The following is a 13,564-nucleotide window of genomic DNA, read 5'->3' as shown; positions in this document are numbered from 1 at the left end:
CGTCTCCTGTTATTAAGGAGTTACGTATGTTTGAATTTTTGTGAACAATAGACTCATAACCGTTGTTCGCAATTTTTGCTGAAGTTGTGATAAAAATTGCTAGAAAATGCGATTAAAATGTGTACAAATGTCTCATTGGTTTTACGTGTAAAGATGAAAGAGAGTGGCTGAATTGTTTGAATTGACTCCTTTTGAAAATTCGTCATTTGTTTAATTTTTCATTGAAAATTACACCAAATGTGCTTCTTTAGCCCTCATTGTCCCTGCTAACTTGTAGTAGCGCAGACTTAAATGACATCATTAGTTAAATTTTTCAAGGAAAACTGAACGAAATATGCTTCATTAGACCTCATTGTCCAAATTAACTGGGAGTAGTGCAGACATTCGTTTATAAAGTGAGGACTGTCTTTAATTCCGATTCCTAATATGGTGTTCTGGAACTAACAATTTGTCGATCATTCACTAAAATAAATTGATTTCTGGTCAAAAATGCATCATTTATTTTTGAAATAATAAGATTTTTTTTGCCAAAAGATCTACTTTAAATTTATTTGTAATGATAGTGTTTCTTTAGCAGCTGCGCAGCGATAGTGAGGATAGTCTTGGTCTCATCGTTGAATTTTTGCAAGAAAATGGGATTTGGATTGTGTTTTTGCTGTGTCATCTTTAATTTTTTTCATCTTTTGTTTTGTATAGTTTTTATTTGGTGGTTTTTTGACTTTGTTATTATGTTTTCTTAAAAAAGATTCATAATCACTGAGTTTTGGTCGTTGTTAAAGTTGTTTTTATTTCACTTTCTTGATTACCTTGTCTTTTTTGGTCTAAATGGCAGATATCATCGGCCCTGCAATGAAGCACTGTTCAATTTGTTCAGTGATTAGAGCTAAAAGCAATATTTGAGAAGAAAAACCAATTATTTTTGAAAATTATATGATTTTTGTAGTTTTCTATCTCCTAATTTGACACACAATCAAGTCTCAGATGTGTTTGAGCGGCGTCGGACATTATGTGCGGACACAATTTACCTAGCCTCCTCTTTAAGACAATATACCCATTAAAGCCTGACCCAACTTTTGCATGAATATGCTTGAAAAGATACCTTGACTGAAACTGCATGCAGTTTTCTATACATCACATTACTGAAATATAAAAAATCTGTTCTGCGTTTCCATTGTGAATTTTTGTAAAATTTTGAAAACTTCCATTTCTCCTCCAGTGCGTGATTCAAGCACTATCAAGTTTTTTTCTTGATTGAATGCAAGTTAAATTATGATGACAATCTTACAGCACACTCAATTACGTAGTAAATATTTGAGAAATATGGTGCGTGCTATTGTTGGTTGCAAATAATTTGAACCCGATGAGCAGGGGCACAAATGCTATGTCCGAAATGGATATTTTTGCCTTTTTGCTACACAGTTCAATTCTTAAAATCCGAAGTTTGTTTTTTTTCACTTCTTCCTTTTGAATGACTTTGCTCAAAACAGCATCCAACATCACGTTTACTCAAATTAATTTCTTTTTTGAACTTCCTGTTTTTTTAAAAGTCGGAAACGTTCAGCTGAGATGATAAATATGCGAATCTATGTAAGAAGTTAAAACATGAGTTCTTGAGAAATTGAAGCTAGAAAATTGTCAACCGTACTCACAAAGATTATATTGAAGGTAAATATTTCTTATCACTTTTATTTTTTGTTTGTTAATTAGAAAAATTTTTAAATCTTATTATTTATTTCATTGCTGCAAAAAAAATCACTACGAAAGAATTTTTTTTTCAAGTTCCCAATGAACTGAGAAATCACGCTGTTATTGTACAAAACATTGTTGGTTGGTCACTTACCAGCGATGGTTCCGCTCAACGGAACAGAATTTGACTTTTTGAATATAAGGTTGGGTCATATTGATCACACGTTTATCAAATTTTTACAAATGACTCATATTGTTGACGGGAAACTTTAAAAAATTGCAGAATGTTCTTGTTGTTATTGAAGGTTTCTTTATTTAGGAATGTCTTTTCTTAATCGTTGAACAAGAATATTTTGTCACAATTAAATTTTTTTGACTCATATCGTTTCTACTTATAAAGTCTATATTTTTATCAATTGCTGAATTTTTTACTTGTCTAATTAAAGATGGTCTCATACGATCACTCTTATCTCCCTCATTTTGAAAATAATCCCTTACGATTGACAAATTCAATAAAACATCAGAGTATCACCAGATTTTCTTGGAGACCGTATGTATCACCAGACTTTCTTGGAGACTATCTTGGAAATATCTACAAGAACCCGAACTCAACGTGAGGTCTTAATCAGCACTGATTCAATCAATTTGCAATTCTTGGATCAGTACTTCACCAGAAGCCTGATCATGTCATCGTTATGACTTGGCACGTCATGAATCAAATTTTAATTCTGGGCAAGTCCTGAGTCAAGTTTTGGCCACGACTTGACAAATCTTGAGTCAAGTCTTGAGCATAGTTCTAGATGTTGATTTTCTTTCATTTCGTGACGAAAAAAAAACGGCTGGCCTTTAAAACTCTCCGAATAAAACTCACTTGACAGAAAATGGAAAATTTTCTGGTGTCGCCCAAATATACCAGTTACGGTAATTCCTTTCTGACCATTGAAAAAAAAATATTTCTGAGTGAATATATATGACGTTTAAAGTTGGTAGATGGTTCATATAAGAAGTAGATTGGTCAGATTTACAAATTTCTCATTAAAAATTTGACCAATTTTAGCTGATTTTGAAATGCATTAATTACTAACATTGTCTTTTCAAATCTCTACTTTGCTTATTAACTGCGCTATGATCAAGACTCGTCAAGTCTTGGTCAAGAATTAACTCAAGACTTGTCAAGTGCATCCCAGACTTGGCTCAGGACTTGGTCGAATCCCGGCCAAGACTTGAATTAGACTTGACAAGTCTTCACAAGTCTTAAGACTTAAAATAAGACGTGATTAGTACTGCTATGTCAATTCAAGACGCATTTCATGGAGAAGTATTGATAATGACTTGAAGCTTGTTCCAGGAAAATATGACAACCTTTAAGAATATTGAACACTTGACACATTGGTTGAGAAGACTAACCTTGCCGAAACACAATTATGAAAAATCAAGAAGAGTTTCCTGAGTCACTGAAATTTAAAGCTGAAATGACCTGGACCTCTTGTGTTTCATGTTTTGCAACTAATTGACCGAATTTAATAAAGTCCTCATAACAAAAGTATTTTATGAATTTATAACAAGAGAGTTGGTAATATAAACATGATTCACCCAGGCTAAGATGCCAAAGCAGTAATTGGTAAAGAGAAAACCAAGCTTGTGCTTCTCTCTAATGGTTTTGAAAAAATTCTGAATCAAAATGTGTGAGGCAAAACGGCACCAAACTCAAACTTTCACCATAAAATCTAACTGAAGGGAAACAACACTGAAGTTTAACGAAAACTTCAGAACATTTTGGCCCATTGTTGTTTGTTAAGTTTGTCGTATATTTTGAAGTATTCCATCATACATAGCAATAAGGTACTGTATGTGTGATATTAGCTTGATAAATTCTTGTTAAATTATTTTTGTCTTGCAAGACCTCTCTAGGTTATACATTTGCGTCAAAATTGGCAACATTATTCCTTTTCTCTATGAGGAACGTGTTTAGAAACCAGTTGAAGATGTCTGTAAGAATTTTTATGCATCTTTTACGTTTGTGCAAACACCCCCCCCCCCCCCAATACGTTATGCTGCACTCACAGTTACAGATCACGTGACACTATGTAGTAAATAAATATGTAAAAATATGATCCCCCAACCAGTTTAGAGGGCTCAAATAATAAACACCCTCTAAACTGGAGGATCCAAATTTTTAACAACTGCTTTTGGGCTCTTTTACATTTTAGACCCCCACGAAAACATAGTCCTCCATTTCAATATAATAAAGGTAATTGGGGTGTCTATGGCTCATATCCCCCCAAAGCCGAGTGGTCGATAGTGGGAAACATCCTTCAATTGATGGCAGTATTTTTTATGGTCATTTATTCAATTTTGGTTTCAAATACCAAGATTTTAACCTAATTGGAAACTATCCCCCTCCCCCTATGGATTATGGCCTTCCCTAATTGATATCTTTACATTTTTAATGACATTTAAATTGTTATGGCAAGTCCCACCTCTTATTAGGCTAACATAAACCATTATCAGTGCAAAATCATGCATTAGTTTGTTCCGATATGATCATCAGAACAAAATTTTGTTCAGGACTTAAAAAGCGGAACAGTTACCCTAAACCCGGGTTCACGGTCATACAGAAATCCCGGGTGTAATTAATGGTTTCCGCTTAGTCACATCAGTCGCATAAGTCATTTCTCTTTCATGATCTCGTACTGATCATACTAGGGTCATATATAATTTCCTTGTAATCGTACTAAGAAACAGCGTGTGATGTATGACGTCATGATTACTAAATTACTTTAATGTATATGTTGTCTGTGTGTGTAGGGTTAACCACAAGGACTACGGCATATCAAACGAGAAGTTCAACGACATTAAGGAGATGTTCAAGATGTATGACAAGAATGGAGATGGGAGGATATCTAAGGGGGAACTCATGTTAACCATGCAGCTCATAGGAGCCAATCCCACCAAGGACGAGGTCGAGAACATGATACGAGAAGTCGACACAGACGGTGAGTTACCACCTTAATATCTCATAGTTTATCTGCTGAGAATTGTTTAAAAAATACATCTGTTACTCAAGCATCATCTTCACTTTTGCACACATTTCCGAGATATATTTGCGTTTGTTTTAGATAAATTAAAAAAACATTGGAATCGTAATGAGAAAACAAAATAAAATGGTCCGGATATGCATAATCCATTGCTGTTCCATTGAGAAAAATAACAGAAACTGAGAACTTTCCTCTTAAAACTCTGAATTGTTCTTCTGATTTTCTAGAAATTACTAAATTACTCGATTTAATTATATTTCTTTTAGATAATTCTCAACTATTTAAAATGTACAAAATTTGACTTTGTTTTTCGTCGCAAGAAAAATCTGTGGTAGTTCTGGTGACTTTTTGATTTGATTGTTATTAGTTTCAGAATATAGTTTCAAAAGTTATTTTGGTCTCAGAAATTTAGTTAAGCAAAGTTAAAATTTTGAACTTCTTTTTTCCTAATTTTCCTTTAATTTCAGCTTCATATAATTTTTTGTTCCGTTTCAGTGCTTTTCTTGTAACTGTTTCATAGGCACAATTATCAGGAAGTTAAATAAATGAAAAAATTGCAAAAAAAAGAAGTGTTTAATTATTTTAACAGGGGTTAGTCATTGATTCCAAAAATTTCATTTCCTTACTTTCTCAGTGTGCAATTTATTGCCTACCTGGCGGTACGTCTTTTACTCTGAAGCAGAAAACATCTAGTGACCTGTTTTTTATTGTTCTGCAGTTGCAATTTAATGAAGTTCTGATTTGCCTATGATTGCATAAGTTTTCTCTCTTTTTTGATTAAAATGGTCAGTAGAATTAATAACAATTTGTTCAAGATTTCAATTTGTAGTCTGGGACTGAAACCATGTTTCTATTCGAGGCAAATGCGGAGTCCTTTGGGTTATGTTCATTCTTTAGTTTTATTTATTTTTTATTTCCTTTACAATTTTTTCTTACTTTAGTTTTCCGTCCAGAGCTTTTTTTTTTGTTTTTTGACGCTAACGGTGATATGGGTATCCAATATGTTTTTGCCAAGCGTCAGTCAAGTCAATATTGGGTTAATTGTTAGGGGTCCGAAAAAGCGCAACTAAAATGAAACTGGACCAATACTGGATCAAACCAGCATTTCTTACGTGCAAGTTTAGTGTGCTAACCATTACAACAATTGGTATCAAACTATCGAATTGGGCATATCTTTTTAACTCATTCTCATGTTTTTTCTCGCTCCTCGAGTCTTCTTTTCTCTAGCCAAGTATACATTGAACAAATAGAGCTTCTTGTGAAGCTATGTAAAGCTTATCTTATGTACAATTTACATTAGCTTGTTCTCTCTCAACCTTCTAACATCAAACGTAGTTAGTTCAAAGAATTAGTCTCGAAAAATTTTCAATCTGGATTCCCGGCATGTCTTACATTTTTCGTCTGCATTACCAAAACCCTCTTTTCTCTATAAAAACCTGCATAGCTAAATTGAGCAAATAAAGTTTTTTGCCATTTTTCTGCTTTTCTGGGCGTAATTTTACATTTGACTGATTGCCATGCAATTAACTATTATCATCAGATTTTGTGAACGTGGTTGAAATCACGAATTACCACGAAGAACTAAATTTTTTTTCTTTTATATACTCTTCTTCTGGTTGATTTCACTCAGTGAAGTGCGTTACCCAGACACTCCAGAACAGTTAGGTTGTAATAATCGTAATAACTCTTACAAAGTATGTTGCAAGATTATGCGTTTTTACTCAAGAAAACTTGTAAGTTCAAGAGTTTATAGAATCAGACATTCCTCGTGCAGGTTCAACTGCAAGATAAATGTTCCTCTTACGTTCTTAACAAAATTTCATTTTATTTTTTACAATTCAAAGAATTTGAATTGTATTGAGGCGCTGTCTTTTTATTAAGATCTGTTCACACATTTTTATGATTTTCGAAGTCAATTTTTCGGAGTAGGGGTTTTGGTCACGCCGAAACAGGAAGTGGAGCGAAAAAGCGAGCGGTTTTGGTGCGTGAAATTTTTTCGCTCAAAATTTAAAGTGGAGTGAGAAAACGGGGTTTGAATAAAAATTTGCTTTCTCGCTAGTGGTTTTCTGTTCACATGCGGCAATTTCACTTTGTTTTTACTGTTTTTTCAATTTTTTGGATCGGATTTTTTTTCTAAATGGTTTTCCCAATCCATTCATAGTCCGTTCTAAGTCTAGTTTCCTGTTTACTTAATGGAAATTCTTTGAATTGTACGTCAGGACTTGTCCTGCTATGTTTTTTATTTCTTCCTCATATGTTTATTTCTTCCTCAAGAATTGATCTTAAATGTGTGTTTGTATTGTACAGGTAATGGGTACATAGAGTTTAAAGAGTTTGTGCAGTTTGCCAAAGTGTACCTTCTGAACAGAGACCCCGAAAAGGAGCTCAGAGACGCCTTCAAAGTGTTCGATCGCAACGGAGATGGAGTCCTAGACGCATCCGAAATCAGGTACATTCATTAAGACCCAGTCAATGTCTGCCTTTGGGCGCGTTTTTTACGCAGACACTTTTCAAGCAACTTGGGGCACTGTCAGTTGATTAATGTTCAGACCATTAATTGTCAGGCTCAAAAATACTCGGCCGATTTTTTCTAAACAAGCAACACAAATGCACTGATTACTTACAGTCGAGCCAATTCTGCCCCACAGACGAGTCAAATTCTGCTCCTGGCTATCGTTATTTTGACAGAATGTACGTTTGATTCAGTCTAAAAAATGCTTGCTTGGAGTGCTAATTCGAAAAATACCTGACAAAAAACCCAAGTAATCAAAAGAGCACTGCCCACTGCTCAGGGTATTTTACACATCCCAATTTCCTACTCTGATTTTTACTCATTGAAACGCGAAAAAAGCAGAAAATGGTCAAAGAAAAGCTACACAATTGAAATATCATGGCTCAGCGCTGATTTACTATGATCCTTGTGCTTTTTTCATACTCAGTTACTTGGTGGAAAACATGAAATACGCGTGAAATACTCAACACTTCAGCTATATGAAAAAAACTGCGCAATACAAAACTCTATTTAAAGTCAACGGAAAGTCTTTTCATCAGTTCAGCAAAGTTCTCTTCATAATAAACCGGCTCGATCAAAGCGGCTCGATCTTTTGATGCGTCCTTATTCAAAATGCTTGAAAATTTATATTCATGTAATTATGCAAAGGTAACCATGACAACATTGAAGTGAAAAGCAGATGCATATGTCTTTTACAGAGCAACGCCTCTCAGCATTACTTAAAACCACTTAAAAACATTTGAGAAATTGATTTCTTGAAACAATTTTTCTGAGCTGAGCGCATTTGAATGGAGAAAAAAGTTATCATGGTGCAGTTTCTATCTCTCAGAAATAGAGTTGAGTAACTTTCTGTCAATTAAAACTCATGTGCCCTGCAATATCCTCTGTAAAAATTTATTACAAGATCCGTTATTGCTAAAATAGAGCATGACATTTTCAATTAGCACACATTTTAAGTGATAAGTTCTGGAGCTTCAAGCCTCCAAAAATATAGAGTTCTTGAATTTTTTTATTTTTGTCTGCACTGGTCGAGTATTGTCCATCGAAGAAAATCGAATATTTCTCTTTAATACTTTTTTAATCTAATATTTTTATCTTACATTTTTCTGAGTTTCCTTTTGTGAATATTTTGGTACTTTCTATGGCTCTGAAAGATCTCCTCGCGAAATCCTCTCATCGTTCAATCCAGACCCGGGTTGAACCCATAATTCAAAAAGTTATAAAATTACAACTCTATGTTATGGCGTTCATGAAAAGTTGTAATCATTAAGATCTTATTGAATGAAAGTTTTAAAAAATGATTTTTATAGAGTAATCTGAAAGAGCGCAAAAACAAAAACGCAAAAAATATATTGCAAAATTTAAAAAAAATCCAAAAATTTTAATTTTTTGAGATCGGGTATTTATGGGAAAATTATAGTCATAAAACGCCATAAAATTTTTTTAAGTTCAAAATTCTCTTGAAAATCCTTGACTCTAACTACAATCGAACCTAAGCCTCGAGAATCTAATCTGTGCATCGTCCTGTGGAAAAGTCAGAGAACTTCATTAGGCAAAAAATCAATTGTGTTAGCCATGATATTTGTTTAACTGAAACGTCGTAACACATCAACTATCCACTAAAGTAACTCAGTATTCTTTTTTAAAAATCTTTACTGTAAACAGAGCAACTGGAATAAATTGAAGAAAACTCGCTTGAAAAATATCAAAAAGTTCTTCATCGGATCAACTTTAAAATACTACGAATGAATCAAGTCACCGTGTTCACTCACTCTAAACGTTTTCCAAATGTAAAGTCTCTCTCTATGCGAAATAACAAACGTTCCTCAGGTTGAAAAAGATGCCTGAGATAGACTTGTTATAATTTTTAATTTTATGAAGAATCTTCAAAATCTACAAACAATCTTGCAGAACAATTTTCTCTATCGAAATATTTCTGTTTAGAACTTCCAATTCTGAATATTAAATGTAGCAATTTCGTAATTTTATTTTTCATAGAGAACTCATTTTTAAGAGACATGAAAGATGCCTCTGTCTTTCAATCCATTTATCACGCCGACATTTGGTTCCCTGAAGCCAAAATTTTAACCCAAATCGTTTCTACCTGATCTGAAGAAGAAGCTAACAAACGAAACTGAGTAAATTTAGATGATAAATTCGAGGTTCTTTGGTAATTGATGTGTTAAATTTTATCCAGTTGACTATTTTGATTTACGCTTGGTCGTAACCGAACATTGGGCGCCAAATGGTCTCTATGATAACAGTGGTTTATGCAAACATTTTTTTTTCATTTTGTTCAATGTTCAATGTGTTTTTTTCACTTATTCTGGAAAAGTTCCAATCAAATTTGGTAATTTCATAATTTTCGTCAACTAATGACTGCACCGTAATTCTCGTTGTCGCTAAACGTTTATCGCCGCTAAATGTTTTAGAGACCACTACTTAACAAGTTGGCTTATTTTTGATTCTCTTAAAAAAATCTACTGGAAATGAAATGAAATTTTGTACTTTTATCACAATGAAATCATTTCAGCGTCTATCGAACGCATTTAATACTATATTTAGCTTTTTCGTGGAGTCTTGACGTATTTAAAATTTTTTTTACAGCATCCCTATGTTTGGGTTGTGTACCTAAACTGTGTTTTCATTGGAAAAGCTTGGGGCTCTTGGCGAAAGAAAAGAGTTTTAAGCAGGATAAATACGGTGCAAACTTTTAAGGCAGGTGGAAGTTTCACGTTGCGTTGCTCGCCCCGACTTTTTCTAAAACGTAAACGAAAATTTTGTCTTTAAATTATGCTAAGAGTGAGCACAGGATGTGAGCAATGTGTTAGAAATAGTTATAGACTGCAACAAAATTGTACACTTGAAAATGAGTGGTTCAGTAAGATTAAGATACCCAATACATGAGAAAATTATGGTTTGTTATGACACCAAACTAGAGTACTTGTCACCTTACTATATGCTGCATTAATTTACTCTAATACCATTTCCAGGTGCTGTAAAAAAATCAATTTTTTTCCAACACATTTTATACATGTTTTCCAATAAAATCTTCTACGTTATTAAGTTTTTGCGCATAATTTTTCTCAGACAAAAAGATTAAAAATTTGAAATGATTAAAAATTTTCATTATCTCTGATCGAGTAATTATTGCAGATTGAAAATCACCGCTGAAATACAGTGAAGTCTGTTCACCGCCTTCATTGCTTTTCATTCATAAATTCAGTATTAAGCAGCATTTTCCATCATCATTGCGTTGCATAGGCTTAAAACCTCGCCCTGTACAGAGATGACAGCTTCAAATTTGTATAACATAATTTTTTGAGGAGTATTTACGATGGAATATTTATTCATTAATAAGGGCTTTAATAATGCAAAAAAGTCCCCAATTTTTATAAATTTCCTTTTTATAGTTCTGAGTTTCAGGCTTAATTGCGGATGTAGTGCGAAATCGAGTTACGTTGCGTGCGAAAAAGAGATACATAGATCGAGCAGATTCATGAAACATATTGCGCAAAAAATAGGATACATAGCTTGTATCTCAAATTCGCTGTTAACATTTGGACACTTTTGCAAACATGAGTAGCAAAGTTCCATTCAATTTCGCCTGTTTTTGATAAAGTATCTATTTTTCGCAATATTATTGCATTTTCAATGTATTAACATAGAAAAAGCGAACAAGAGATGCACAGATTACACAGATCGGGCAAATTTGCCCGTGACGTTTGGGTACACCTCTGCGCCGTAGTGGTGCAGGAAATTTTTCTTTTCTGAAAGAAGAGTTTTGTTTCAGTAAGATCATGAGATCAATGGGGGAAAGATTGAGCGAAAGAGAGATCCAAGCGATGATAAACGAAGCAGACCGAAATGGGGATGGCAAAATTGACATTGACGAGTTTGTGAAAATGCTTCTTTCCAACAACTGAATTCCACCAAATCAACATCACAACAACGAATACAAACATAATGCAAAACCCAAACAAAACAAGGGGGCTCAAACGATAACGAATCATCCACTCATATGAAGAAATTACACATTCTATACATTTAGTTTATTAGGCTATGTTTTTGAGGAAGTTAGTACTGAGAATGCTATTGTTAATAATAATAACTAATTATAACTACCTGGTTTATGACAACTCACAAGCCGCGGAAGTTGACACTATTATTACCAATGCAGCGATATGATGTTTTATCTATTATTGAGTAAATTGGCATTTTCAACTTTCCAAATATTTCTTGTTGAATCAATTTCTATTTTCAAATCAGCATTTGTATTAATTTGAATTTGATTTCTAGTTTGGAGGTAGATAATAAATCATTTTCTGTCACTTTTCAAGGTTTCTAATTAATAGATAATTTCAGTTCAATTTTTTGGAACAATTAGGGCGTTAGCTATCGGTTTGTTCGATTTGATGGAGACTAAAAGTTGATTTGGAGGTCGATGAAATATGTCAACGTTGTGGGATTGAGATAAACATTTTCAAGGCTCCTAAAATTTTGGTTGCTTTCCCAGTGAGACACATATTTGATGCAACACATCCTGTTATGAATGCAAGATCTTTACTTAATGGACAAAGGTTAAGATGCTTCAAAAAGGTCCTGTTAGCCAAGTTTTCATACTCGATCCTGGTAAAAATTGCAATTTCTTGACACTTAGTGCAAAAACAATAGCAAATTTCTGCATATCGTGATATTTTCTGGTCAGTAGCTTAATAAAATCCTATGAAGATTTAAATATTCGTTGATTAACTCAAGTAACGTAAAGCAGACAGGATAACTGGCTTGAGCTTTAATTTACAGATTCTAGAAGTAAATAGTTATTATTAAATGAAGGGCTCAAGCCAAAAGGTACTGCAGACGAGGTACAAGCAATAAATCAGAGGAAAGACTTTCTTGATAGCAAAAAATTCCAATTCTGGTAGAACACTTTGACGGTTTGAGTGGGCAAAGTGATCAGTAAGAGATAGTAAGCTTCCTTGCAGGTAGACAAACAGCTGCCAATTCTTAAAGGGTTGGTGTATTAGTATGTGGTCGAGCGGGAGAACAATATTTTTAGGCATTGGATACCCCATGAAATTTACCCAAATTAAAACACGCAAGGAATAGAACATTTTGAATTTTTCGAGGGGACAGAAATTAAATTATCGGTTTTCGTCGGTTTTTCTTTGCCAATGCCGATCAAAGCCCTTACGTTTTTTTCGTCGTTTTGATCGGTTTTCCTCGGTATTTAAACGTAAGAATCGTCGATTTTTGTGATTCTAAAAATCTTACAAAAATGACAGTCCCTGTCAGGATTCAAATTTTCGACCGCTATATTACTGTCTACCTTCTCCACTGCACCACCAGTCACTTAATTTCACTTTACCTCTTTTGAATTTAAAAGAAATTGAGACTGACAATACCGACAAAAAACCACAATAATCGACATTTCTTGCATCAAAAACCGACAACAACGACAAAAACTACACTAATCGACACTTCTCACATTAAAAACCAACAATACCGACAAAAACTACGGTAATCAACATTTCCTACATAAAAAATTGACGAAATCGACAAAATTTGACAAAAAACGACGCTTCTTGCGTCGATTACGTCGCATTTTCTAAAGCTGGGCAGAAAAGCATAGAGCTCAAAAATTTTCTTGCACTCTAAATTCTATTTTGTTTATGATTTTTCTTACTCTTCGATATCTTGAAACTGTGTAACAAAATGCCGGAAATTTATAAGTTTCATGGGCGTTTCAGCAAAATGCAAATCTTCAAATCACAATTTTGTTAATTTTTACTTCCAAAGGGAAAACAAAAAAGAAATTACTTAATTTTAATGTCTCATGGTACATATTGAAAACTTTTTTGAGCAATCTTTTTGTTTCATTTTCTTTCTAATATCTGGCCAAATACCTTTACACGATCTAATGAAAAGATTTGAGTTTTGATTTATTATCTCAATTATTTAATGGCAGTTAAAACAATTAAGTTATCTCGCTTGCGCGTTAAAGTACAGTTCCTAGAATTAATTAATTGTTATGATATCAGGGATTCTAGTCAAAAAGTACAACCAACGAGATTAAAAAAAAAGTTAGAATTAAGATGCTTTTTCTTTAAAAAATCAGCAAAACTTGGAAGAACATTGTCAAATGAAAAAAAAGCTCTAAGGAGATAAAAAGCTTCTCTGCAGTTAGAGTTAAAATTGCGAAGTCCTAATCAAGAACTGTTCAAGATTGGCAAGCGCATAAAATGACTAATGATCTGAATCATTATTGATATTTAGACTTGCGAATAAATTGGCCAATTCCTATCGTTTCTTGGCGTCATGTCTTGGA

The 13,564-nt window shown here is 33.6% G+C and overlaps 1 protein-coding gene across 1 annotated transcript in view; it reads left to right on the top strand.

Annotated features, from left to right (window-relative positions):
- Positions 1–11,600, top strand: part of LOC142347878 (neo-calmodulin-like) — a 63,351-nt gene extending 51,751 nt beyond the window's left edge. The window contains exons 2-4 of the mRNA XM_075399029.1: positions 4,495–4,682; positions 7,032–7,173; positions 11,030–11,600. Coding sequence (XP_075255144.1) covers positions 4,495–4,682; positions 7,032–7,173; positions 11,030–11,162 — 463 coding nt within the window. The 3' untranslated portion in view covers positions 11,163–11,600. The remainder of the gene's footprint in view (positions 1–4,494; positions 4,683–7,031; positions 7,174–11,029) is intronic.
- The last annotated feature ends 1,964 nt before the right edge of the window (positions 11,601–13,564 follow it).

Source organism: Convolutriloba macropyga, chromosome 10 (genome assembly GCF_964194025.1).
Source record: "Convolutriloba macropyga chromosome 10, txConMacr16.3, whole genome shotgun sequence".
Lineage (NCBI taxonomy): Eukaryota > Metazoa > Xenacoelomorpha > Acoela > Convolutidae > Convolutriloba > Convolutriloba macropyga.
The sequence above is the reverse complement of the archived record's forward strand: the minus strand, read 5'-3'. Positions and strand labels throughout refer to the sequence as shown.